A 27318-nucleotide genomic window follows, 5' to 3' on the forward strand; every position below is an offset into this window, starting at 1 on the left:
ATCGGCGGTACCCCGTTGGTGGCGAATTCCGCTAGAGGTGGTAGGTTTTATGCGCCGAGCGGTTGAATTACCACGACTTATTCCTAAGCAGTCTATATGCCATGCTACTGCAGACCAAGCAGGACAAGCACAAGATGCCAGCGGCCTGGTTGAAAGTCCAGATGACGGGCTTCTGGGTAGATGGACCTGGGATGAAGCTCACGAGGAGCTAAAGAGCAGTGTGTGAGACAAAGCTATGAGGCGTGTAGGTGGCGTCTCGATAGATTGGATTTGTAAGATGTTTTGTATAGTCGTTGCGGATGGAATCAAAAAAAAAAAAGAAAGAGAAGGTACAACTAAATCCAAAACACCAAAAGAAAAGAAATTATTCAGAAGATCAAAGATTGATAAGAAGAGGAAGAAGCTGAGATTGACTTTTGCCTCCCTCCTCATAATGCAACCATGCCGATAACGCCGCGGATTACAGAGATGAGGGGAATCTGTAGGCGGCTAGGCCGCGTTTAGGTGCTGCTGGAGGGGAGAATTGCGGGCGCTAGCTGGAAGCGTTCGCAAAGTTTACTGGTGTAGAGCACTAAAGAGCTCTCCCCGTAGGGCACCTGCATCCACTGATACAGCCGAGCTCTTCCCGCACGCTGATTGATGCACGCCTCCAATATTCAACCTCAGCACTTTTTCATTCGCTCGCTCTTGCACGGGTTAATATCAGCATCAACCCCACAGAGCTGCCGTGCACCACCACCACATATGAGCGTGTTTTTGGCTTCCCGCTGGTCTTGATACAGCTATACAGCGGCTCCTAGCGGCTCTGTTCCTCTTGCTGTCTTGATTTCGCAACCGCAAACGACAGAAGAAGAAAGAGAAAGGCAAAGCCAAATTTGGCAATCCGCTTCACTCAGCTAGGGATATCCATTGCCTGAAATCACATCTATAATTGGATTCTCAAAGTAGAGGGATAAAGACTGCTTGGGCAAGATACATCGTTTTCTGCCCAACAGAGCTCTTCTTGAGCATCTAGGCGAGGAAAGGCTTAGGCACAAGTGCCCTTCGCGTGGCCCGGTATATCACCCGCCAAACTCTATCAGGGAGACTTGCAGACAGATCACACCGGCTCAATGCATTCAGCTACAGCCTTGGAGTGTATGTAAGCGCCATGGCGACCTCCCTTGTGTTGCTCGAACTGCTAATCCTGACACATCTCAGCCTCGCCCCACTGCAGGCCGAGTCCAGATGGCCGATATATTGTGACTCTCAGAGCCTCCGGGATTATCGTCCGCTCAACTGAGACCTTGCAAGTCACTAATGCCGTGACACTTTCGTTTGGGTCTGGCTCTCCATTTGCCGCCGCAGCCGCAAGTACCAGCTCGACAAATGTGCCTACACTGCTGTGGGCTCCGTCGTCGACCAAGTTTCTCGTTTCTACGGCTGATCAGCTGGATGTCTTTTCCGCGCTTCGTGGCTCTGAATTCCATGCAATAGTTCGTAATTACAGCTCTATTAGCGGAAAGCCTTCTTTCCTCCAGTTCGGGGCTCGAGATACCGAAATATTAATCTGGTCGGCATCTGGCCTAAAGCTTGTGGTTCTTGATGTATGCAGCTCAGGGGTGGTCGAGATCTCGAGTCCAAAGTTCCATCAAGCCACCTCTGCGTCACGAGGGGTATCTCTTCGCCCAGGGACCGGGCATCTGGCACTCCTGGCCCGCTCTGGTGGCAAAGACGTCGTGAGCCTTCATCGCCCGGCTGATCGGCAAGTGCTCAGATCCTGGTGTCCGGAGACGCTGGACGCCCAGGGCCTCGAATGGACCCCTGACGGCCGGTGGCTTCTTCTCTGGGAGTCGGCTGCCCAAGGTCACCGCTTGCTTCTCTACACGGCTGACGGCCAGCATTTCCGCACCCTTACAGCATCCAATCTGCTAAAAGGTCCGGATGCTGACTTGGAACTGGGCATTAAAACATGCCAAGTGAGCCCCAATGCAGAACTCTGTGCCATTGGAGACTACAGTAGAGATGTTGCCATTCTTCACACGCAATCATGGAGGGCGCAACTGAGACTACCTCATCCTGCCACCATTGCACCAAAGGATACTCTACAGGTGAGAGAAACACACAGAGAAAGTAAATATGAATTGTACTACGATACTAAGTCCCATCGTAGGTATGGCAAGAGCAAATCGGAGCCGAGCCTCCTCAAGGGAGGACCACCCACACCTTTGTTAGGGCCACTCAGATATTGTCACCCCCCGGATCTGGTACTGACCACGGCGCCCAAGAAAACAAATCCGGTTGCTCTATGGCAGCTTTTGACTCATCTTCGACCCTCTTGGCAACGAGGCTGGACGACTCGCCGTGCACGCTATGGATTTGGGATGTTGTTGCGGGCGAACTTAGGGCTGTGCTGATATTTCACACCACTGTTTCCTTTCAGTGGCATGTAAGCTCTCGCGAGCTCCTTCTAATTACCTCGCAAGATCCAGCGCACCAAGGAGTGTCGTTCGTTTGGGATCCTTTATCCAATGGACCTACGCCTCTTGTGCCAGAAGTTTACCTGCCTGAAGTAAGGGCGGCGGGAAAAGCACAGGTTGCGTGGATTAACCGCGAGTCTGAGCTGCCGGTGTTGTTCGTCTCTGATACCCAGCATTACCTTTTGCTGTCTCCGTCAGTTGCCAGTAATGGCGTCAATCCCTGGCAGCAAGCTGCCGTAAGCCACGACAGTAGTGAGTTTCAATACGGTAGCCCGACATCGAATCACTACGCGATGGATGACGAAGATGAAGTTATGGATGATACATTTTCCTTTAGAAATGTCTAAATCGCATGCTATTCACTATCTCGGCCGTTTGCCAGTCTTGATATGGAAACCCGCTCTCGTTACGGGCCGTGAGAATCGAACGAGGAACATCCTACACATTACTGTCGGCCAATTAGCAATACGGGGACAAAAGGCATTGCGCACGCCACCCAATTCTGCGGTATCAGGCCCCTGCCGTGTGGCGTTTTGGGTGTCACGGGGGGTGATGGCAAGGCCATGCAACGACAATTTGGTACGAGGGGTACTTCGTATCGCAATGGGGTGTAAGAACAAAAGAGAGAAAACATTCTTTCATTCTCTCCTTTCAAGGTGGCTTGATAAAACAGCCCAAACAAGCTACTTGCCAAAAAGCGACAAGCAGAAGCATTTTCCTTGCGAAGGGCCGAATGTCGTGCTCTAATCCAAGTCATAGAGTATCGACCTGCCGTCTCATCTACCGATGCAGCTTACTCTGCTAATTGTAAGCCTCTGGCCCCTGGAAATATTGAATATCGCAAGAGGAAAACTTGATTCACGATGGCGGCATCATGTTTTCTCGATTCTCATCAGTGAAGCATGAACCTCTCTTCGTCCAGCTGAGGGGATTTATCGTTTTCCATACCGACCATAAGCTGGGAATACTAAAAATACTCCATAGTGTGGATGCATGATATTGCATGCCCCCTGTCTTTCAAAGCTGGGGTGTTCCCCGGTTATGTACGTGCATATAGCTCATCGTCGTGTGAGACAAGGACCAAAATACGATGGCATGAGACGCATGAACAGATCGCCTTGCCGGGGTTATGAGCCAAGTTTCGGCCGCCTTTTTGAACGTTGTATCCGCGATTAAATGCTACATTGGCCTCTGAGACTTTTGTATTGGCTCTGGACGCAGGAGTACATAAGAAGAGCGATGTAGTGGATCAGCCACCGGGCCGCGAGAGGGTATACCTGTGTGTCTGCATACATGATCGACAGCGAATCTGATCTTTCGGCATCTAACCGATAAACGGCTTCTTCCGGTTTTATGTGACGAGAGTTCAGTGAGCACCTCTTGGTTTAGTTCCTTGTGGACAACGGCGTCCACTTGAACGTGGATCCATATATAAATAACACATTCTCTCCCCACGGGGAAGCAGCCAAGCTCCCGGCACTGTTTCTTTTCACCCCTGAGTTATACCCTTCACATATATTCTTGTTACAATATGGCAAATCAATATGTTTGTCCCACCATTCAACTTAAGGTAGAGCCGGGAGACGAAACTGGCTTTTACCATGTCACCTTTTGCAATGTTAGTAGAAGAGCCGAGCAGTGTATTCTCTCTTCTTCTCTCCTACTACTCCCAACTAGACCCTTTTCTAACGTCAGTGAGGACTACCTAGTTGCCGTTCAAAGTGACATGGCAAGAGGTGAAGGACTGGCTTTCGAAATCCTGCAGTGTCGGCTTTGTTGACATCTTTCCTGGCAGCTGTTCAGGATGGGTCTGTGTTGAGGGCAGAGAAAACTTTGAAGCAATACTGGGTTGGTCATTGCCGAGGACCAGAAAACAGTCCTTTTAATCTGGCTATCCACCGCTAATATTGTTTCTTCGCCGCTTAGCCCACATGAAGGCCAAGTGCTTGAAAGGTCGATACCTCGTCTTCAGCGATAAAAACAAATCCGAACCTGATACGATTAGGCTTAGATTAGTTGGCCCAAAATCAGGGTATCTGGACAACTATCTTCGCTTTGTCAGACGGAGTCAGGATTGGACGGTACCCGCTATGCACAGCGGCCCTCAGATGCAGCAGCATGGTTCAAATTCAAATAAGCCTCTGACAGCCAGGATTGAGGCTATTTATTCCCCGCCTACTGTTGAATCGATGGCACTTACCGATTTGTTGGCTACTTGTATTCTGGTTTGCATGACGGCCGCATGCCAAACTCCACCAGCGCCGTGTTATCTACCGACGCTCACGGTTCCTGGTGATGGGTGGGCTGGATATCACGACATGAGTCCCTGCGCCCCTTGTACTCTATCCGATGACACGACTTGGATGCCGCCCAGTCCCTCGGAACTTGTGCTACCTGACAGTGCCGCGGGTGATGGCGGGGACAAGGATGACAAGAACGATCAGTGCTACCTTGGTGAGATACCAGGTAATGTGAGGGAGAGGCGTGCGCATTCCGTGCCACCCTCTTTCAGGTGGAAATGAGACGTCAGAGTGGGAACTAGAGTGTGGCTCAATTGGAGTGGCCGTCCCTGTCTCTGGTCTCCTCTCTTTTCTTTTCTTTTCTTTTTGTTTGTTTACCTTTCGATTTGATGGTGTTGACAGGGGTTCGAGCAAACTCCATTTCCCCTTGCTTGGTCTAGACGAGCCTACAGCTCGACTCAGCCGGCCTATCTTTTCTCTTCTCTTCTCTTCCACTCTCCGTTCTCTCTACCCTCGCCTTTCATCGGATAGCCACCCCATTTACTTTCATCTTTCTCAGCATTCACCCTTCTATATAGCGATGAATATACTTTGCATCTATACATAGTTTTCCCTAAGCAAGTCGGCGGATGCCACCTCTCTCATATGCGTCGAATATCTCGAAAGGACTCTACGACTGGCACTGTTATCTAATGGCTGCTACAGTTGTGGACTTGTACGCATTTACGTGCAGAATTATAGCAGTCTTCCAACGTCTCGCAGCGGGTAACGCACCTATAAGTGGGAGACAACAAGACTCTGCCTCACTGACACAGAATAGTACCAACGTGCGGAGATCTGAACCCTCCTGGACAAGATTTCTCTTAAGCTTGCTTGCTACGCTTACCGGGTTTTCGGGAGTGACCCGGCCCTGATCTGCGACAAGTGGCTGTCAGTCAATCTCGTTGGAGGGCATGTGCATACTAAGAGCTGAGTGGACCCATACTGTTTGCTTTGGTAGCGGTCGGTGAGCGGGCTGGAGTAGCCTTGGCAGGCTCGTAATAGTGAAGGCCATCCTGCTATCCTATTGGAGCATTTACGAGCAAGCCGATCAAGCAGGGCGTCTGCCTACCTTCCGATATCCAGTTCTTCTATATACGTACTTATATAAGTTGAACACACTTATACTATAGAAAGTCACCCAGCCACTTCTTTCTTCTCTTTCTTCTCCTTTTTTGTATTCACGCTGGCTTGTTGAACATCTGGTTCATGCGATCATTTTAATTAGGCAAATTATTTTGCTAATCCAGCTGCTTCGGAACAAATGGACCGCTGGATACACTGTACATGTGTATAAATAGATAGGCGCCCGCTCACTGCCGCAACATGTGATTGAGTCAGAGCGGTGATCATTAGTTTTTTGCAGTTGTGGCTTTACGACATGCATTATCGTATCGTATAAGAGCACGGATGTCTCAGTACGTCGATCTGTGTTTAGCAACATCATATTAGTAATAGTATGAAGTGGTGCGTAGGTATGATGTGGTGTCTACGTGTAGGTATCTGTCGTCCTTTAGGTAGGCGCGGCCAGAGCCTGATTTCCAGCGCTCAGCTTTATCGGGCCGCTGTTGAGTGCGAGGAGCAGCGGCATTAGAAGATATTAATCGTAACTGTGCTTAAGAAGAATTTATTATTGCTTTGTCCTATAATGACCTTGAATGATAATGCCAAAGGGCTTTTTTTCTTGGCATGAAAAGGCCATTTACGAACAGCCACGAGTGTAAGCAGATCAATTCGCATACATCAATGTAATCTCGCTTCCACATGCTACCAAACCATCTCTCCCTTGACTCGCTAATTATATCAACCGTAATCCTTCCAATCAAGTGCGAGAGTTTCAAGTTGCAAGAGGCAGCCTCACAGTCTCAGAGTTTCCAGATACACATGTATTGTTCATTGCTTTTGTTTTAGATGACGCAGGAGCAAGTGAACAAATGCCCCTGGAATCAATATGTAGTAGAAAGCTATGCAGTGTTATTGCAACAAAGTATTTGTCCTTTGAAACAACAAAGTACATTGAAACAAAGGGACAAAAGATATCCTCCCAAAGAGGCTATCATTACTGAGCCACAAAGCAATGATGAAGTGAATCAATGAATTATGCCCGTTCTTCGGATTCAACCGATTCACGATATCTTTGGCCGTTTGTTCCTTCCCTTTGGCACAAACAATAGATGAACATGTTCAGAACTTGTTTTTTTTCCTCTTGTAACAGTCATAATCTCGACAACGAGCTAAGTATCGCCTATTATATTTACATCTCACGGGAGCACCTTCGCCATTATGCCAAAACACGCTCTTGACTCTCGTCTCGAATCCCCAAAGACTAAGAAGAAAAAAAGCGATCCAGACGGTTCGACCAAAGAATCTGGCTCAAATAAAATGGAGAAGCCAAAAAGGTCGGTTCGAGAGAAGCTTCTCGCAGGCATCGCTATTGGCCTCACGAAAGCTCAGAATCAGCAGCAAGCAGCTCAAGATAGCCAAAGCGTTTATGAAGTGGCTACTTTACAAGACTCTCTGGACAAAGAATTCCATGTGAATCCACGTATTCTCCAGAACCTAAATTCTCCATCGCAGTCCCAGACTGTGATGATTCCAAAAGAAGAAGATGATGAAGATGAGTATCAGAAACGTCATCCGAGTGGAGAGAGTGACATTATCTCAGACCATTTTTGTCGCAGAATCGACCAAAGGTAAAAGCTCTCTGAGATAAGGAAGGCGAAGATGAAGCCGAAAAACGATTCTAATGTTCATTGGCCTATAGACGAAATACAAGTCGAAGATTGCAGGCGGTCTTGGGGCTCAAAAACGACACTCCCTTCGTGCCTCCCGGCGTGTCTCAGTCTTTAGCACAAAATGGTCCGGGAGAAGAATTACGCCTCTTCCTTCAGTCTGCTTGTCGCACATATGGCTATAGAAAACTTGAACTGGACCTCCTTTCATTTTGGCATATCAAGGTTTGCTACGATTTGCAGGGCGAACTCCTTGATTCTGAGCCTGTGCTCCCTGCTGGGGAGAGCGAGTCCCGCGCGAGTCTTGGCACAAAAGAAGGAAGCCTTGCAATCTATGAATCTGACGTGTGAGTATCAGCATTTTCCTGAGTTATACAAGCTGGAGGAGGGGAAGAAAGCTAACAAGGGTAAAACAATCCTAGACCTCACGAACACGGCCATATTACCACGTGGATGTGGCTCAAGATCTGTAGACCATTGAAGAGTAACGAGCAGTCGAGGCATTTTATTCCACCAGATATGTCTGAGGATCAAGAAGCCTGGAACATCATTGCGATCCCAAAATCACAAGTCAAGGTGGTTGAGAACCCTGGTTCCCAAAGTGATGTTTCCAGCGAAACGACAAACGGCGAGGACAACGTTGAGGACACAGAGCTAGCTGAACCGAAGAAGATATCAGTAGCCATACGGTATAGCCGTGATGGAGTGCCAAGTATGTTATGTTCGGACGAGAAGGGCGTGACTCTTTGGGCGTGGTCTGATTTCCGTTCGGATCTCTGCGAACAGCAGTGGGATGATATACAAGGAGATATGGCGACCAACTCGTGCCTCATTTATGCATCTTCGAAGCCGGGGGCTGGATGGGTGACTGTCCCTCCTGAACAGCCTGAGCAGCCTAAACGATCAAGTGGTGGCAGCGTCCGGTCGCCTTCGAAACTGAAGCAAGAAGTGCTTTTGGAGGATTGATGGGCGTGTAATTAGATGGTATTTGTTTTTGGGGTTTGTTAGCTTTGTTGGCTTCATGTTTGTAATAGCTCCTTTGTTCACCGATAGATTATTGACCACTGAATAAAACTTGATAATCACAGTCTACCCCCTTGTCTCTTGGATTACTCAAAAGAATTCGCTTTGACGGCTTGCTTCAAGGATGTCCGTGATATCAACAACATTGTGTTTTTCAATAGGTAACATAGTCGAGAGGCTCTGATCAAGATGACTTCCATATCGCAATGTTCCTTTGGGGCTCTTAGCAATAGCCCGGCTTTTGATGGCAGCTTAATAAAGTTCGCTATGCCGTTCCAGCTGTGCTTCTAGGTCTGGTCATATTTCAACCATCTTTCTGTTTTAACACTGGCAATGTCGTGTTTTATGCAGGAATCGACGCAACGAATCAAATTCGTCGAATGTAGCTACTTGAGTGGACATCAACACTGCCCGATGAGGACGATGTGACTACGAGATGATCATGTGAATCAGGGATGTCAATGCTCAAGTTTCGTTTGCTAGTTTGAGTAGCATGTATAATAACGTCGTAGAGCGCTGATACTGGACATTCTCACCACATCCGTTCTGATGGATTAATACACCTGTCCAGTTGCCCAACATACAGGTAGTTTTGATTATGCGGAGCTTTGCTGATATTCTAGAACAGACGTAGACACGGCCGAGGAGTTGCCTGTTAGAAACAAGTCATCTACCACCTCCGAGCCGCGTGATCCTGCCACCAAAGAACCATGCGACATCCTCCTCCCCACAAGAATTGAAGGGATAACACATCCTTTGATTGCGGCAAAAGGTCACGTGCGAAAAGAATGTCTCGAGAAGTGGAAGCGATATAGCAAGTTTTATCTGTCCTTTTTTTCTCCTTTCTGCCTTTAATTTAGCTAATGGCAAATCACTATAGGAGAAAATTCAAAACCGGGTAGGCAAGCAGTACAATTTTTCTGTTTGTACCATCAACTCCCTCAGCTTCTTTTCTTTGCTAGTTTTCGGGTAGGGCGGGTGGACGGGTAATGTCTGCGAAGGAGAAAAAGGAGTCCTTGAACAATCAGTACACGTCTCTTGACTTTATATACTATAACAACGCTTGTATCTAATACTGGCTTCAGTTACTGGTAAATATAGCATAGGCTACTACTTTTGTTACTGCTACTGCTACTACTGCTGCTGTTGAAAGCGTTAACATTCTCTAAGCTTTATCTCACAAGCTTTAGTCTACCTTATGTGATCTTTATCCGTCTACGTATCATAGTGGAAAACTCTCTTTCAACTTTTTATTTGTCTTTTGATACTTTTCTTTTTTCCTATGATAAACAAGCTCCCAGCTAAAGAGCATCATCTATTTAGTCTCCTCCTTCTGCTTTGCCTTCTCCGCCTTCTTAGCCGCAATCTGCTGCTCCTTCAGCAGCTTCTTCAGCTGGTTCTTGGTCATCTTCTCACCTCCCTCTGCTGAACCATCCGCCGCGGCTTCGTCCGCCTTTACCACCGGTACGACAAGGTCAGCGCGAGGGACCTTGGGGTTGCCTTGCCATTCCAACGGGCGGATGGCCATGAAATCCTTGACGACCTCGTCCGTAACCTTGGCTCTTCTGTCCTGGAATGCGCCGACGTACTCCTGGAGTTTGGCGATGCAAATTGCTTTGAGCTGGTTGAGGAGTGATTAGCATATAGAAGAGGAAATACAGTTGTGTTATCAGCGGAATTAGGCACTCACCTCGCCAGTCAGAAGTTTGCCGCTTGAGTACTCAGCCCTGATCTTGGCCAGTTCCTAGTCGTCATGTTAGTGAAACTTCTTTGTAGTCGGTGATATGTATATCGCCTTACCTCGTCATCTTCCAGGAAGAACTGCAGGTATTGGTATGCAACATCAACATCAGGGTTGCCTCCCTTCTCACGGTGCTCCTCGACAGTCTCCCGGCCTCCCGAGAAAGCGTACTTGTTGACCTTGTTCTTAATTTCCTTTGCCGTATCCTTCATGAAGATGGCAGAGGTGTCGTCACTGGCCGACATCTTGGAGCCCGGACCTTGCAAAGCATCCAAGAATCTCATGTGCACCAGAGATGGCTTGGCGTACTTGAGGCTGACGGCGCAGTCTCGCGTCAGACGGAAATAAGGATCTTGATCAATAGCACAAGGAATCAGGCAAGGAATCTTGGCCGTCTTCTTCTCGTCTTCGCCAAAGATGTGGGGGAATGATGTGGCGAAGGATGTAGCACCCTGAATACTAGGGAAGTGAATCTTGCCAATGTTTGAGCTGGGGAGAGAAATGGTAGTTAGTTATACAGCTTTGATCACAGCAAAAGGCGTACAGCAAAAGGCGTGCATCAAGGTAGAAGCAAGCTCACCTTCCGTCAAAGCCAAATACGGCCTTGGCCACGTTGAATGTGACTCGCTTTGAGAATCTTGAAATGTTCCTGTAAAAGGCACCGCCCATGAACTCGTAGTCTGAGAAGATGAATGTCTTCTTGGGGTCAAAGCCAGCAGAGATGATGTCCTTGGCGTTGGTTCGAGTATAGCCCATGACCTCCTCGATTGTTCGCTTCTCTGAGAAGAGGAACTTTTCGTCTGCACGCTCAATCTTAGTTTCTCATTGCTACTCATGAAGGAATGGAGATGGAAAGCTTACCATCTGTCAACATGATAATCAGGGGTGCATCAAGTACATCCTGGAGCCACCTGCATCATACCACGTCAGAAAGTCCGCTCAAGTGAAGCACTACGAGAGGTCATACTTGACAAAGTCAAACACTTGGGTGTGTCCAATGTGCATGCTGTCACTGCTGGGACCCCGTCCAGTATAAAGGAAGAAGGGCTCATTCTACCAAACTCAAGCATTAGCAACATGAACCTCATCCGTCCATATGTAATAGGCATGAATTCCGCCGTCTCCTTTCCTCTCACCTTCTCATAACGATCCAGGATAGTGGTGAGATCTCTGTGGCTAAAGACAATCCCACGACGCATAAACCGATGCGGCTTGCTGCCCGTCACTCTCTCCCAGCGCTCCAGCAGCGCATCGTCAATCAAGCTGGTGCCAAACTCGTCAATCAGCTTTCGGTAGTCAATGGCCTTGACCTTTCCGTCCTCGCCAACCTCTCCAGACACGGACCACGGGTTGATGTCCTGCTTGCCCGTTGCAGCAGGGGCATCGACAGTGGCGTCCTCGATAGCCGGGGCAATCGTAGTGTCGGCCATTCTAGCTAAAACTCTCTTTTTGAAGATTGGGTTGAATAAACTGGGACACGATGATTCGCAATATCTCAGTGCAATCGATAAAAACGAGCTTAACAGAAATCGATAAAGAACCAACAAGGCAAAGCTTCAGTGGGCTCTATGACTCTAAGACCCTCCAGTGACTCAACGCACAACAAAGGCGGGGCTATGCCAGCAAGAATATCAGCAGAGAAGAAATTCAAAGGCCAGGGTGTTTCGCAAGGCTGTTCGCAGATGTTGGTGGGGTAGCGCAGCGAAGAAAAAAAAGTTGGTAGTGTGTGCATCGCGCTGGACATATGGACGTGGTGACAAATAAAACACAGCTACTAAACCATTCTGGGCGCTCTTCAAGACTCACGCGCAGGTACGTGTATGCCTTCATCTAGTCGTAGAAGATCATCTGAATTTTGAGTTTATTAGAACTTACTATCCCGTCTAATGATAGACTTCAAAGCCTCATTGTGACTCTTATTCTGACTCTTCGCTGTGCACCGCCAAAGAGTGGCTGTTCCAACGCAAAGGATGAAAAGTGACAAAGACATGGTCATCCAAAAGCAATCTAGTTATGGTCTATATTTGTCATCTTTAGGTACCTTCCCCCCGCCAAAGTGATCAGCCCAGCCAGCCTTCCCATGGATTATTAAGTTTGACGTCGTTTTTCATTTCTTTGCGCGCATCACCGAAGCTATAAATCATTTTCCTCCACCAAAGCTCCAACTCTTCTTTACTATCTTTTTCTTGCTTCTTTTCCATCTTCTGTTTTAGCGTACCTCTGTCTTCGATTTTTTGCCAAAATGTCTCGTCAAATCACCCTTCCATCTAACCAAATCAAACTCACAAACGTCTCGCTCGTGCGCCTGAAAAAAGGCAAGAAGCGCTTCGAAATCGCCTGCTACAAGAACAAGGTCCTCGAGTGGCGCTCCGGTATCGAAACCGACCTCGACAACGTCCTCCAGATTCCCAACGTCTTCCTCAATGTCTCAAAGGGTCAGACCGCGCCCAAGGAGGACCTCGAAAAGGCCTTTGGCAAGGGCAAGTCCACCGACGACATCGTCCTTGAGATCCTGAAGAAGGGAGAGCTACAAGTGGGAGAAAAGGAGCGCGCGGCGCAGCTAGAAAGAGTACATAATGAGGTTATCAGTATTGTGGTTAGCAAACTAGTGGATCCGAGAACAAAGAGGGTGTATACGCCTGGAATGATTGAAAAGGCTCTGGATATGCTGAGTTCGCAAGCGCATACTGGAGAGAAGACGACAGACTCAGGCACCGCTACGCCGACCACGACAGAGGCTGGTGAGGCTAAACCAAAAACCAAGGAACACACCTGGACGGGCGTGGTGACGACCAAGAGCGCAAAGAGTCAGGCCCTGGATGCCATGAAGGCGCTGATTGCTTTCCAGCCTATTCCCGTTGCGCGTGCTAGGATGAAGCTCCGCATTACGTGCCCTACGAATATCCTCAAGCAGGCCATCAAGGCCCCCAAGACCGCCTCCAAAGAAGAGGACGGCGAAACAAAGGCCCCAGGCACAGTCAAGGACCGGATTCTGGGTTACATTGAAGAGGTTGAGAACCAAGACGTCATGGGTTCAGAGTGGGAGGTAGTGGGCTTTGCCGAACCGGGTGCTTTCAAGGCTCTGTCTGATTTCATTGGTAATGAGACAAAAGGTCAAGGCAGAGTCGAGGTGTTGGATATGGCGGTCACGCATGAGGATTAATATATGCATGCACACAGTAAAGCCAGTTTTTAGAGGGAAAAAAAAGGAATAAAATGATACCCTAGGAGAAATTTGATCCTTAAAAAAACTCTATAATTCGTAGAACTCCTTTATGTTCCATTGTAACAAACGTATATACGTCTCTCGCCGGGCACAGCAGGGATTTCATCATTTTGTGGCCTTCACAATTTTGAGCACCGTCATCATGGTAAAACGCCTTGAAAATGCTTTTTAATTCATTTGACTCTGATCTAGAGTACAGCACCAGCTGCGTATGCCAGAAAGCAATCCCTTCGAAATGCTCATCATAACGATGAAAAACCCAGCCGTCACGCCTGTCCACCCCAGACCGAAAACAATAAAACCATTAGCCACCCTTCTTCTTGGACACACCGACGGTCCGGCCGCGACGACCGGTAGTCTTGGTGTGCTGACCACGGACACGGAGACCCCAGTAGTGTCGGAGACCGCGGTGGGCGCGGATCTTCTTGAGGCGCTCGAGATCCTCACGGAGCTTGGAGTCGACACCGTTGGCCAGGATGTGAGAGTCCTTGCCGTCAACAATGTCGCGTTGTCTGTTGAGGAACCAGGAGGGGATCTTGTATTGTGTGGGGTTTTGGATGATCGTCACAATACGCTCGAGCTCTTCGGAGGTAAGCTCACCAGCACTGCAGCAAACTTCGTTAGTTCCAAAAATTCTTTCAATTCCGCTTCCAAGGCCTTTTTTTGCCAAAAACGAGGACTTGGTATTGGTGGGTGTATTTCGTACCGCTTGTTCAGATCGACATCAGCCTTCTTGCAGACCAAGTTGGAGTATCGGCGACCGACACCCTTGATCTTGGTCAAGGCGTACATAACCTTCTGCTTGCCATCAACGTTGGTGTTCAGAAGACGCAAGATCTACAACAATTGAAAGTTAGCCCCAAGAAAATCTCTTCACTTTTCGAACATTGTTCCTTCTCGTCGCAGCCAAAGAAAAAGTATCCCAGATGCCCCGAAACTTGGTGCCTTGAATCAATGACATTCGACCCATCGCGTGAAACCTTCGTAGCAACTGGAACCCCGTCTCTTGAATGCGCATAAGGAGAGTGAAGGGATGACTTACGAACTGGAAGTTCGTCTTCTCTCCCGTGACGAGCGACATGCTGGGCAACTGTATCGGGACGTTGCCTTGCTGCTCGTTAGAATCGATTGTTCGGGTTGAAGTAAAGAGAGCGGAGGATTTGGCAGCACTCGCTAAACATGGTGGAATTTTCGGCCCTTGTGGGGCCACAAAGTAGGGCACACGAAAGCGCCTGCTAACAAAATAATCACGTGTTGCTCTCGGAGCTATCGGCATCCAATCTTCCGGATACAGTGTGGCTATGCTATGCGCAATTCGCACTTTGCACCACCGATTCAAATTTTGCCGGGTTAATTCTCCTCGACAGCTCTAGCTTGCAATTGCTTAAGCTTCATCAGGAGGCGGCAAAGAGGCGCGTCTGTAATAGCAATGAGCATCTTCTTCAAGCCATTATTGAGAAGTGGCATGCTCTCACGGTAGGTACTGTAGATCTCCTTAATTCTAATAGTCCGTCTGTTTCCATGCTCGGTCAGCGTGTCCACGCCTGCTGATCTTGAGCCGGATGCCCATACTTGTATGAGCACAAGACAAGAACATTCACAACGCTTTTTGAGTACGAGGCCTTTATTTCTCTTATGGAGGTTATCGTAATTTATCTGTTGTTACATGCCGCGATGCACCACCATGCTTGCTAAATAAAAACCCTAGTGGCTATAGTTCATGACTGTGGTTACGATTATAAACTCCCTATCCATTAATTACCATGCTTGATATTTGACTTGATCACCCGATCCGCGAGCTGGCCCTGAACAACGTTGACTTTAAGACAATTAAAACATGCCGAGCGAGAAAACCGCCCCAACCGAAGATGAAGTAAAAAGAGAAGAAAAATCCCGTGAGCAACCATGCTGATACCATTTGGTGTTCATCTCGCCGTTGAAAACCACCCACGCCACCACTTCTTTTACGCCAGCTCCATGTCATGATCTTCGTCCTGTATAACGTTAGATTGCTGATTTTGAAAAAAATTTGAAATGTCGCAAACTTACCTCCTTTGCCCGCGTCAATCTGCTTGAAAGAAGCTCCAAGAGGTTTGCCCGGTCCATCTTATACGACTGGGAACCACCTCTGGACGTCGGCGCAAGCATCACCCCCACCTGGTGCAGCCCCCGGATTTCCAAAAGCTCATCCAAGCCAAGGGCGTCTGCTATTCTGACAGTCTTAAACGCCAAAGGGAAATAAGTCTTCATCAAAGCTGATCGTTCATTAAGATGAATAAAGGTTAGTTTGGAAATGACGATGCCAAGACTCTCGAGTTTCGGCATTTTTGCCAGCAATCGGAAAGTCTTTGCCGACTCTGTGCCACTCCAGTGCACCACGATACTTTTCACATTGTCGAGAAACATGTCGTTATTGATGAGATGTGAGTGCAATTCGCAGGTGCATCTAAAGCGAAAAGTCTTTTCGCGGAAAAAGACTCGAAAGAACTCGAGCGTGATGAGATTGGAGCCAAAGATGCATGCAAGATCCTTCATCTGAGCCGTCTGAAAGACAGTGTCTCGATCGAACCGAGGGCATTTGCAGCTGCCATTCTTGTTGCTAGCCGGTATTACGGATTTGGTCCGGAAGATGTTGTCAATCATAATACCGAGGACTCGCTCTCGTATCTCTACCGGGAGTCGCATAAAAGGAAATCCATCCATCGGAGGCTTCCTATCTAAAACCTACAGTCAACAAACGAAAAGACAGGACCAACAGGAAGAGGCTTCTACCAAGCTCCTATGCTACTCACCTGCGATTTCGAGAAGCTCTGTGCACATTTCGATGACATCGACGCACGTCGTAATCTCCTCGGGCGACTTCTTGAGTAAGCCGGCACATTTCTGGATGGTGTTGGCGATGGATGCTCTCCGATTAGGACTAAGTCGAACGAGCCTACCAAGCTCAACCGCGTCGATGGAGCCGTCATGGTAGTGATCAAGAGCCATTAAAAGGTCCTGGATATTCTTGGACAGGCCGTACTTGGCCGGCACTGTCTTGAGCTTGAGAACATAGAACGACTTGGCCGGCATGATTCCCACGGCTCCTGAGCCTGAAGAACTATCAGTAAAAAGAGTATGTGGCTTGAAGAAGGAGAAGATGAAGCTCGCATACAGGATGCTGCTTTTGAACAAGAGAAAAATTCATCAGATAGCAGAGTTTCAGGAAACAGGGCAGTGACGCGTTTGACGTGCGAGAAGGAAGGAGCGAAGAGGCACCTGCCAGCATTCACTGCCCTTCTACATTCGCCAGCTGCCTGGTGGGGAAACTCAACATGAAGCCTTCGTGATGATGGATAGTATCCAAATTATTTTATGCTCTGAATAAGGGGGGATCAAAAGATTGTAAAGTGATCAGTATTAGAAGAAGTGGTGGCGAGTAAAGAGAGAAATGATGTTGCAGAGATAGCAGCAGAGATAGAAAGAGAGGGCATGTATCGCAGGCCAGGTACAAGTGCATGTAGCGAAGAAAATGCAAAACCTCCATGCGCATACCGAAGAAGAATAGAAAGGTAGACTGTGGGATCACGTCGCATTGTGGAAGATTGTTGGTATTGGCAATTACCAGATTCATTCATTAAAATATATACTAAACTGTCAAATACGAGTACGTCAAATGCTGCACCGTATATAAAGCCCAATTCTTCGTGATATTCTCCTCCAACGCCGTGTACCCTCTACAGCCCAGGCTGTTAGCCCTGTAGAATTTATGCCGTATTCCATCTATCCAATGGAAAAGAAAACAAATTTTTGAATGACAAAGGAAAATTAGCTCTGAGCGCAATGATGCAATAACCACTCCAAAGAATCCAGATGTAGTGTAAAGCCGACCCCATGATCATAAACCATTTTTGCGTCGTGATAAAAATATACCCATACACACCCGCAGCGCCGTAGCTGAAATGCGGACTGCACCGAAAAAGGAAAAGGGAAAAAATAGCCGTCGCATGAGGGCCTCGTCAGTCTAGATAGATCTAGACCCTAGGCCGATTTCCCCTCATGCAGGTACGCTGGCCACCCACCAACGCTTGGTGGTGGCGTCTTTTAGTATGTAAACAACAAGGTAGAAAGAAAACGCCAAGTAAATAATAGCGAGATGATAAAAACAAGATCGAATGAGATCCTAAAAGCAGCCGGCGTTGCCCACATCGCAGATCGATCTTTGCCAGTCAGGTGATTTTTTTGGAGACTGGTTGCTCAAAGAGTCAATTGATGTGCTGCGTGCATGGCATATTAGCCGGTGCGTGTGATTTGACGAATGGGAAAAATTCCCGGTTGTGGTAGCATGGCATCGCGTCGATTTCGGCTGTCGGCCGCAATTACACATGCTGCAGTGCATACACAAACAGTGGATTTGTGATTATATGCCCTCTGAGGATCCAAGGTCGATGCTGCAGGCACGAGTGCAGCAGGGACTGATGCCATCAAAGCCGGGGTCGATGACCTGGCTCGGGTCGCTGGCGCCAAATGTCATGGTGAAATGGCTGAGCATCTCCTGGTGCTTGAGGTTCTGCTCCGTCAGGGGCTTTTCGCTGGGGTGTTTGTAGGTTCGGCCCTCATTTCGCTTGCGGGCTCGTTCTTGCTTTCTGGCAATCTTCTCCTCGTTCTTCTTGGAGCTGTCGCCACGGCCAAAGGAGAAGGCCTTGGAGAGTGTTGAGCTGGTCTTTTTTAATGAGAGCTGGGGAGCCGAGGACTCGGAGCTGGAGCTTTGTCGGGTTGATGAGGAGGTGGTGCCAGTGGACTCTGTCTGAGAGATGGTGTCTGAGTCGTCGGATCGGCGCAGGGCGCGGCGGAAACGTTCCCGAATAGCCATTGTGATGTTGATGCTGGGTAGCGAAGTAGTAGTAGACAGGTGGAAAGAGTCGCAAGAGGCAGCGACGTTTATGTTTGTTATATTTGTATAGAGGAGTGCGGCCGTGGTTGTAGATGCGGAGTGGGTATCACGATAAAAAGCGAGAAAAGGCTGTGAATTGACTGCTCGTCAATCGTCGGGGTGATGTAACCTATATAGAAGCCGCAAGGTAAGGTATTCGCTTCGTAGGTACTTCGGTGATAAAGGATTCAAGGTTTGTGTATATGGTTTGTAGTGTAGAGTTTGGCTGAACAAGCTTCGACGCCAGGCTTGACGAGAAAAAGCAAGCGCAGGCGCGTCGGCAGCAGATCGTCGGACTATTAAAGGGGAGCGAGCAAAAACCGCTCACGGCATCCATGGGCAAATCTGCGAACTGCTGCTAGTCAGGCAGTGGCACAAAGGTCCAACGCAGAATGCTCTTTACGGAGCGCCCAGTGGTGGCAACGGGCCCTGTTTCTCTTCTGTCCCCTCGCTGGCTGCTCCGCGTCCCCAACGCTCGGCGCATTTAGCGGAGCAAACAGAAGGCAGCAGCCAAAGGGCCAGGGGGCAGAAGAGCTGGTTGCGGCCGGCGATTGGCCACACAGGCGGTAAATTGGACCCAGGCGACTCCAGAATCTCCAGGAATTTCTTCTGTAAGCTGCTATTCCCCAGCCCGGGGTTCCCGCAGTCTCCACTGATGAAGTCAGAATGGGGTGCAGGAGCCCGGAGGACCAGACCTTGTTTGCATACACATTTTAGTGGGCTACTTTCGACGGGGGGCGTTTAGGAGGGAGAATCAGGAGGTCGCTAAGGGCCGCCCACCCCCTAAGCGGAATTTTTCTCAGCCTCAAGGCCAACCATGGCGCTGAATCGACCGAATTGGGTCCCCAGCGTGCAAGCCCGACGGCGATACTCCAAGTGCTAGAAGCCTTCGCTGCTGGCAGTCAGTGCGAAGGATTGCGGAGGCGCCGCTAACCCTCGCGCCATTCGAGATTTTCCAGATTTTTAATTTCCTTGGCTGCTGCTCGGTACACCATCATCTCATCTGGAAGGGCTGCTAGAGCCAGAACCTTGGAACGCCACCCGCGATGCATGAGAAGAGCAGGGCAGGGGGACAACACGAAGCAATATTGGCCACAGCGGCAGGCTATGTATGCACGTTTAATTAAGCTATGGTTTTTTTTTCTTCTCTCTCTTTGCACTCCTCCTGATCTGCCTGCTTACTTTTGTCTTGCTTTTTTTCTTTTTTTGTCCCGCGGGTACAGTAATAAGGTAGTAATAGCGGAGACGGCGAGCGAGACATCAATTTGGTAAGCCGAGCTTGGACATCCGGACTCGTCTATTCCACGCACAATCCCAGCATTCTCTGAGCACTGGCCAAGCCACGCGGACGGGGTGGACACTTTGTCTCGCGCGGGTTCCGTTTTCTCACGAGCTCGTGATTGCGCGCAGCGGCCGAAGAAGCCCAATCCAGACAGAGCCAGAGAGTCTTACTAAGTGCGGAGCATTGTGTGCCATTTGCCCTCGGGTTATATCTTTTTCCCTCATTCTTCCGAGGCTGTCTATCTGAAGTGCCGGCGTTATCGTTGAAACTTTGGTCCAGCATTCCCGCTCGATGTGGCGTTTGATGCGACACGATTGACTGGCAGTGACTTACTAGAAGTGCAGAATCTCTTCGTAAGCGGTGCTTCACTTGTATTTGCATACATTATTCAAAACTCATTCCGAATCGCCGAGAAAACTCATGTAGGAGACTATCTTTTGGTCACTGGGCCGCACTGACTCGCTGCGCCGTCGCACGTCCACGTTAGCGCATCCATGTTGGAGTGAACAGCAGAATAGGCCGATATTTTTGAATAGGTCTTCGTGTGGGTTTCGCAAACGGACAGGGATGTCTGTCAGTTGTCGATGCTCGATGGCGACGGGCTCGCTTTCGATCGGTCTCGGATCTGTGCTCCTTGCATATGTGCCTACCTAAGGACGGCATCTGGCTTACATGTGTGTGTTACAGCTGCTAGTAATACCTACAATATCTTACATGTGCGATTAATTGATATTACTGCCATACTTGATTATACTACTGCTCACATGCTTGTAGATTCAACGGTCTCGGCGCGTCCGCATCAACTTGTAATCTCTCCTTCTTGATGTTACCCAATTGTAGCAGTAAACCTGGCGGCACGGATTATCTAAGCTCTGACCCAATCCCGAACCGTGTGGCCGAACGTGTCGGTGATCTACTCACCACCACTGAAAAAAAAGCCGTCCAAGGCTTCAGCCATAGTTTCTTCGATTTCGGGTCTTCAGCGGCTGTGGCGGTTTTCCGTCTGTGCCACCATCTTCATGTACCGACCAACACGCCCTCCCTTTCGGTAGTGCCGTTCCCGCAAAGCGCCGGCGATACAACGTTGATCTGCTCGTCGTCTCCGATGCGGGCGCCTCTTTTTTCTTCTAGGCCTTCAGCCACAGTACGAGAGAATCTTGCAGAGGGCAGCCCTACAGAAAATACTAGTGCTTTGCCCCTTTGATTACCTGTAAGTAGGTTGAGAAATTGTTGAGGGAGGCGAACAACCAAGAGGCATGTTGCCGTGCACGTGTATCTAATCCCAGCGTACCATTCAAGACAAGAATTCTTTATGCAAGCGTTTGTCTAGCCGCACTGAGACCAACACGCCAAGAAGAGAAAGAAAAGGAGAAGAAAGCCATTGCAAGAATCACACACAATGGGTGGAACTGAAACAGCGGTGCCAGCGCTACGTTACCCGTTCCCAGAGTTCCATCTTTTGGATCTTTGTTACATACAATCCGTCCATCCGGACTGACATGTGCGAACTAGAAGGCCTTTGGAATGCTGGAGCGCTGGATGCAACCTGGCCTGTCAGATTCCTGTGATCTACGCTTCTAAACCGAGACTCCACAATTAACGGCCTGACAATAAGGGAGACTGGTCTAAGACGGCATGTTTTTCAGGAAGCTTAGACATTCCTGCAGGCTGTATTAATAGAAAAATGTTTCCCTATGAGACTTTCAGCCTAGATTGTAGATCCTCGGTGAATTAGTATCTAGTGGCATGCTTATAGGCTTCGATGTCAGTCAGTATTCAATGACAGGCCCACCCTGTGCTAACCGGGATTCACTCGTGGCTGTTTTGGTAAAACTGGCTATGTTCTTTTGAACTACATGCAATAAAATGCCTAGGCTATTCATTCATTGACAGAGGAATTGAAAACGCCTATTGGGTATTAATGTGCTAAAGAGGCAAATGACAGCTGCCATCATGTCGAGTTGACGCGTATCAACACTAGCAACAATATAGCGGTGCTTTAGCCGTGCATCCGTGCGACAATCGATGGGGATCTATAATAATCAAGAACCAATATGACTTGAGAAACTAGGCGTCTTCATGCTTGTCCGCTTGGAGAATAGCCAAGACGCTGCACATCAAGTCATAACGCGAGCAGATCTTCTTCAGGCAGGATAGAAAGTAAGTCAGTACTGCAGTATACCCACAATGCGTTTTTACAATCATGCGGTGAGACCTAGTCATTAGAACTAAAAAATTCAATCTCCTTGTAGACTTACTTTTATTAGAACAATAGATAGCAGATGTCTCAAGTTGGAAGTGTAAGTTGAACTTGGAGATGACCGGCCGGATACTCCCCTTACCTAGGTAGGTGAGGCACGTCATCCGCATATAGTCAGTCAGTCAGTCGTCTCTCAAAAAGCTTCGAGATAGATGCCTTGCTCGGGCCAAGTTGTTGCTAGCTTTTCTGCGGTTTTTCGACACATACATACACCGTAATAGCCCCGTCATATTCATGTTCGTAGTGGGGCTGTCTGTTTGACGATTCAGCTCCTGGCCAGTGACGTGAGTGCCCATCAGCGCCTGCGTCAGTGCCCAGACAAGCTGATTGGCTGCGGCCCACATGACGCATCACGATGCGCACCGAGCTGCTGCCAGAGCTCGTGATACCTCCAGTACAGTCTGACCTGACAAAGGCTCTCTCGTGCCTGTGCCGTCTGGGGTGCCTCAACATTGACACCTGCATCTGTACCACAGATCCGCTGCACGATCAGCCATCTTGAAATTGCTAACAGTAGCGCCAGGCATCGATCGCGTGGTCAGTTGAATCCTCAGCTCCGCCACATGATTTGCCTGATTTGAGCAAAGCGTCTGATTTGCTCGAGCTCCTCCTGGCCATCTATCTGTGACCCCGGCTGCACGACTGCCGTCTCCAACTCGTTTGTTACCCAGCACGAAAGCCTCAGGGCTGCTCCAGCATCGCACCACCGCAGCAGGCCATGGCCCTCTCGTGAAGCTATCGCCCGCATCCGTCGCCTTCATACCATCGCCATCGTCGCTCTGCTGTCGAAGCATCGCATGCTTCTCCGCTGAATCAACGGAGCTAAACGCATCCACATCGTAAGGGCGTGTCAACGCGCCTGCTCCACCCCCATCATGACGGCATCACCCCACGGCGCTGATCAAGGCGAGACGCCTACTCACCAGCAACACGGCGCTTCAGGCGCGAGCGCGTCGCAAACTCCAGACGCCGGCAGCCCTCGCAACCGCTCCGTCGACGAGCCTCGAGAGCGCGAAACGACAAACGACGAGCAGTCGCCGCTGCTACCGCCGACCGACTACGATGCCTTTGGTGCTCGCTTGGGACGAGTCGATAGTCATGTGGATGACAGTCAAACCACCAAGAGCTTGTGGTATCTGACTGCCTTGACAATTGGACTCGGAGGTCTCCAAATCGCATGGTCTGTTGAGCTTTCCAATGGCTCGCCATACTTATTGTCCCTGGGGCTGAGCAAGTCTCTTATGGCCTTGGTCTGGATAGCGGGACCTCTTACCGGCGCTTTGGTGCAGCCCTATGTTGGCATGTTGAGTGACAATTGCCGTCTCTCATGGGGTAAGCGAAAACCGTTCATGCTTGGCGGTGCTGCTGCAACCATTATCTCGCTCCTCTTCTTAGCGTGGACGAAGGAAATAGTCGGTGGTGTGCTGGGCATCTTTGGAGCGGACCCCCAGTCCCAGGGCGTCAAAGTCACCGTTATTGTGGTAGCGGTGATTGGGGTGTATTTTCTCGATTTTGCCATCAATACGGTTCAAGCTGCTCTCCGAACATTCATCGTTGACTGCGGACCAGCTCACCAGCAGGAGGCCGCAAATTCCATGGCCAGCCGAATGACTGGTATTGGAAACATCATTGGCTACATTGCGGGATACGTCAACTTGACGACGTCCTTTTGGTTCTTGGGCGACACCCAGTTCAAAATCCTCTGCGCGGTTGCGAGCATTGCTTTGGGCTCTACGGTAATTTTGAGCGCCTCTCTGATCAAAGAACGTGATCCCCGGCTGGACGGGCCTCCGAAAAAGAAGCAAAGCATCTTTGTCTTCTTCTTTACGCTATTCAAGTCAATCAAAAGATTGCCACCCCAGATCAAGCGGGTATGCCAGGTCCAGTTCTTTGGCTGGGTGGGCTTCTTTCCCCTTTTGTTTTATACATCTTCGTACATTGGCGAAATCTACGTTCAGCCCTTCCTCGAGGAGAACCCTCACATGTCTCCTGAAGAGATTGACAAGCTGTACGAGCACGCGACTCGAATTGGCTCATTTGCCCTCCTCATCAACTCCATTGTTAGCTTGCTGACAAACGTTTTTCTTCCTTTTTTCGTTGCGCCAACTTATGATAGTCATCCGTTGGATGATTCCGAGTCTAGCACCAAGAAGTCATTCTTGGATCGCTTGAGGATTCCTGGTCTTACCCTTAGACGGGCTTGGTTTGGGTCCCTCATCCTCTTCGCCATCGTCATGGTTTGCACCGTATTTGTGAGATCTGTTAACGCGGCTACCGTCTTGATTGGGATCGCTGGGATTACGTGGGCCATCACTCTGTGGGCACCATTCACTATCATCAGCGCCGAGATCAGTCGGCGCGATGCCCTCGCCCGAGCCAAACGCCGCCATCACCGAATTGACAATCATGATTTGCCTTCAGCACTCCCTGCTCCGATTCCCGCCACTGGCAATACATCTCCCATGGAGCTTACAGAGACACCAAAGGAAGAAGTTGATCAAGCAGGCGTCATTGTGGGTATCCACAATATGTCTGTTTCTGCTCCACAAATCATAGCCAACGTAGGATCAAGCTTGATTTTCAGAATCTGGCAAAAGCCGAGGGGAACCCCGGGTGACCACAGCATCAGTATTGTCTTGGCTCTTGGAGGTGTCTTTGCCTTTGTCTCTTCCTTTTTTGTTTTGAGGATCAAAGATGATGTGTCTCATCCACCGGAGACCTTGGCTGATGAAGAGCACGGTGTTGACGATCAGGATGAGGATGAATTTTCCCCTAATGGAGACTTTTCTACGCGCACCAAACCTGGCTACTCTGCGGTGCCGACAGCGGATTCTGAGGCTCCGAGGTTAGTAAGAAACCGAAGTTTCGGGGGCTTAGAAGTGGCTTCTGGTTCTGATTACTGATATATATGCAGAGAAGTTGAAGCTTCTTGATGAAGCGTGTTAATTTTCTTTACGGTGAGCCGCAAGTATGGCGCGTAGACATAGAGCTGGATTGATATACGTGATGGTAGAATTCGCTAGAGAATGTTGAATAGGAATTGTTTTTTAGTTTGAGTGAACCAAGCAGCAGCTGTGCGTATTTGATGCACTGGATTTCAGCATTCTGTCATTTTCACCTACACATTTAATCTTGAGTCGAATTGAAGGCTCCCTTTCTCAGCCATCTATAGCTATCCCACCATCAACGAGCAATTTGGATCCTGCCGCCCACGATAGAGCATCTCAGGTTTCCCATATTCTTCCATCTGTCCACCTTCTCGTCATTTGTCCCCCCCTTTCCTTTTCAAGCCGCCGTTCTCCTCGCCTTTCCAAGCTTGCAGCTTCCCAATGTCGTCTTCAATTCTCCCGGCGACGGGCCCGACATGTGCCATGTGGTAATGCCGGCCCAGAAATGGCAAAAGGACGTGCCGTTGACGCAGTACGTGATGTCGCAATGAATGGACGACGTGGCGATCGGTCCGGCGGTAGTAGGGACGGTTGAGTTGGCGAGAGTGAGGGGAGAGGTGGATGTAGCAGGCGCGGTGGCTGGCAACGATGGAGCGGGACTGGTGGCCCAGGTGGTGGCGGAGAGGAGGAGAGAGGTGGAGAGGAGGGACTTGAGAGAAGGCATTTTGTTTTATATATAGGTAGGAATATTGCTTCTCGCTTTCTCTTTGTTGCGTTGCTGTGAATGCGGTGTTGTCTGATCAGTTTGCGTAAGCTGTAGTGCTGCTTTATATAAGAATTTGCTTCTCCCTTGTGGTACGAGGTCACAATGTTGTTGTTGTTTGTAGAACAGCAGCAGGTCGGACTTGCCCTAGGTAAGGTAGGTATGCCAAGAAGACAAAAGTTTGTAAGGCGGATCAAGTGATACTTGGTGCCTTGTTTGTGGCAGGAAAGCTGCATGTGTACATTACACGATAGTTGGTCGGTGCCTTCCCCCGAATGTTTATAGAATCGGGGAAGGCACAAGACACGCCATGACCTCTTCTTTATTTTTTACATTTTGATTGCGGTACATGTGCTTTGATGACGATTGTGCACTCCGAAGCGGTGTGGAAGGACGCGTGATTGATGATTCATGTAGTTACAGGCCAAGGTAACTTGGGCAACTGCCAGCTCACTTGGCATTTTTGTTGAGATCTGGGTTGGGATGAGAAAGGTGTTTGATTCAAAAGATGTACTCGAGTCGCGCTCCACGGTCTTTTCCCGCTTTTACTGCCTACACAATCACAGAGATTCAGTAATCTTCTACGCTCCAGCCTTCATTCCAGCCAAAACCCACAGCGCAAGCATGCTCACGACCCCCAGCAGCCACGACAGCGTCCTCAACACCGACAGCCTGCCGTCCGCGCACAGCACGATGTACACAAAGATGTACAGTACCCGCGACAAGATATACTCCATCGTCAGCAGATTGAGCGTGTAGACGTCCACGCCTGCGCAGTTGGCGGCCGCCACGGCCCCGGCGAACATGCCCAGCGATTCGAAGCCGTTTTCCATGGCGCTTAGTGCTCGGGTGATGCGTTGCTGGCGCTGTTGTAAGAGAAGTTAAAGCCAGTTTTTTATATTGATTATACATGTTGAGCTCAAGTTGTTAGTAAGAGGGAGAGAGACAAGGGAATGCCTACAGCTTTGTCCATCTTGTCATCTTTCAGCACAGCCGCCTGCGTATGTCGCGGGTTTGTCTCGTCGAAATTTTGGCCAGCCAGAGTATGGCCATAGGCAGCGGGCAGCCAACATAAAGTAAATGCTACTGGAACCTGAGTTGCAACGTCAAATTCTTAGTCGCCATCTGTTCGCAAGTTTATATGTTGTTCAAGAGACGAAAATAGATGTGCTAAAGCCCCTCATACCATGTAGAACGAGTAGTTTATGGAAAGATCCACCATTGTAAATATGGTACTGCTCATGTTGATAAAGAACCGGACCATGTCTGTAAAAGCCAGCTGTACATTACTGTGAGACGCGTCGATGCCAGCTAAAGGGCCTGTTGCGATAATATGAGCAGTTGAAAAGTGAAGATTGTGCGTATGGCTTTTATGTCTCTGTGAGAGAATAAAAAAACGCCTCGGTGTCGGAAAAAGCACGATCGGCCCGTATAGATTGCAGGCTCAGCTTTGTAACGGTACGTGCACTTACTCCGAAGAATCCCCTCAAATCAGCGCAACCTAAGTTTACTTTAAACAATCCTTGACACAATGCAGCGGCGCCCAAAAGACGTTCTAGATTGCGATCAAAGTAAGCGGATCACTAATAAGAAGGAAATATTCTTCAGCATTTCTACTTCTGTTATCCAGCACTCCAGCTATAGCGTGGGCGACTGATGCTACTGATGCTACTTATACCTTTAAGTGCTCCGAAGTTGGCTTGTGCACTTGGAATCAAGGACGTGGCATTAAGCTCCCGAATTTGAGTTGGTC

At 49.0% G+C, this 27318-nt stretch overlaps 10 protein-coding genes across 10 annotated transcripts; 5 read left to right on the plus strand and 5 right to left on the minus strand.

The window, feature by feature from the left end:
* Positions 1-1112: 1112 nt before the first annotated feature.
* On the plus strand, positions 1113-2806 carry TGAM01_v210681 (hypothetical protein; the record flags this gene model as incomplete). Its single annotated transcript, XM_018810050.1, has 3 exons — positions 1113-1137; positions 1201-2090; positions 2153-2806. The coding sequence occupies 3 exons, from the start codon at positions 1113-1115 to the stop codon at positions 2804-2806; spliced, it is 1569 nt and encodes a 522-aa protein (XP_018656733.1).
* Positions 2807-7021: 4215 nt separating this feature from the next.
* On the plus strand, positions 7022-8436 carry TGAM01_v210682 (hypothetical protein; the record flags this gene model as incomplete). The annotated part of the gene is made up of 3 exons (XM_018810051.1): positions 7022-7431; positions 7503-7817; positions 7944-8436. 3 exons carry the CDS (start codon positions 7022-7024, stop codon positions 8434-8436), a joined length of 1218 nt encoding a protein of 405 aa, XP_018656734.1.
* A 1372-nt stretch (positions 8437-9808) lies between these two features.
* Positions 9809-11664, minus strand: TGAM01_v210683 (tryptophan-5; the record flags this gene model as incomplete). Its single annotated transcript, XM_018810052.1, has 7 exons — positions 9809-10114; positions 10184-10237; positions 10294-10723; positions 10815-11034; positions 11096-11145; positions 11202-11287; positions 11371-11664. 7 exons carry the CDS (start codon positions 11662-11664, stop codon positions 9809-9811), a joined length of 1440 nt encoding a protein of 479 aa, XP_018656735.1.
* Positions 11665-12476: 812 nt separating this feature from the next.
* On the plus strand, positions 12477-13397 carry TGAM01_v210685 (hypothetical protein; the record flags this gene model as incomplete). Its single annotated transcript, XM_018810053.1, has 1 exon — positions 12477-13397. One exon carries the CDS (start codon positions 12477-12479, stop codon positions 13395-13397), a length of 921 nt encoding a protein of 306 aa, XP_018656736.1.
* Positions 13398-13764: 367 nt separating this feature from the next.
* On the minus strand, positions 13765-14541 carry TGAM01_v210684 (40S ribosomal protein S18; the record flags this gene model as incomplete). The annotated part of the gene is made up of 3 exons (XM_018810054.1): positions 13765-14065; positions 14167-14297; positions 14503-14541. 3 exons carry the CDS (start codon positions 14539-14541, stop codon positions 13765-13767), a joined length of 471 nt encoding a protein of 156 aa, XP_018656737.1.
* An 883-nt stretch (positions 14542-15424) lies between these two features.
* Positions 15425-17035, minus strand: TGAM01_v210686 (hypothetical protein; the record flags this gene model as incomplete). Its single annotated transcript, XM_018810055.1, has 4 exons — positions 15425-15454; positions 15510-16177; positions 16253-16560; positions 16995-17035. 4 exons carry the CDS (start codon positions 17033-17035, stop codon positions 15425-15427), a joined length of 1047 nt encoding a protein of 348 aa, XP_018656738.1.
* Positions 17036-17859: 824 nt separating this feature from the next.
* On the minus strand, positions 17860-18312 carry TGAM01_v210687 (hypothetical protein; the record flags this gene model as incomplete). The annotated part of the gene is made up of 1 exon (XM_018810056.1): positions 17860-18312. One exon carries the CDS (start codon positions 18310-18312, stop codon positions 17860-17862), a length of 453 nt encoding a protein of 150 aa, XP_018656739.1.
* A 4477-nt stretch (positions 18313-22789) lies between these two features.
* TGAM01_v210688 (general alpha-glucoside permease) lies at positions 22790-24817 on the plus strand (the record flags this gene model as incomplete). The annotated part of the gene is made up of 1 exon (XM_018810057.1): positions 22790-24817. The coding sequence occupies one exon, from the start codon at positions 22790-22792 to the stop codon at positions 24815-24817; it is 2028 nt and encodes a 675-aa protein (XP_018656740.1).
* A 382-nt stretch (positions 24818-25199) lies between these two features.
* On the minus strand, positions 25200-25526 carry TGAM01_v210689 (hypothetical protein; the record flags this gene model as incomplete). The annotated part of the gene is made up of 1 exon (XM_018810058.1): positions 25200-25526. The coding sequence occupies one exon, from the start codon at positions 25524-25526 to the stop codon at positions 25200-25202; it is 327 nt and encodes a 108-aa protein (XP_018656741.1).
* Positions 25527-25670: 144 nt separating this feature from the next.
* Positions 25671-26407, plus strand: TGAM01_v210690 (hypothetical protein; the record flags this gene model as incomplete). The annotated part of the gene is made up of 2 exons (XM_018810059.1): positions 25671-25721; positions 26132-26407. 2 exons carry the CDS (start codon positions 25671-25673, stop codon positions 26405-26407), a joined length of 327 nt encoding a protein of 108 aa, XP_018656742.1.
* Positions 26408-27318: the final 911 nt, after the last annotated feature.

The sequence above is a fragment of the Trichoderma gamsii genome (assembly GCF_001481775.2).
Source record: "Trichoderma gamsii strain T6085 chromosome Unknown Scaffold_69.2, whole genome shotgun sequence".
Taxonomy (NCBI): Eukaryota; Fungi; Ascomycota; class Sordariomycetes; order Hypocreales; family Hypocreaceae; genus Trichoderma; species Trichoderma gamsii.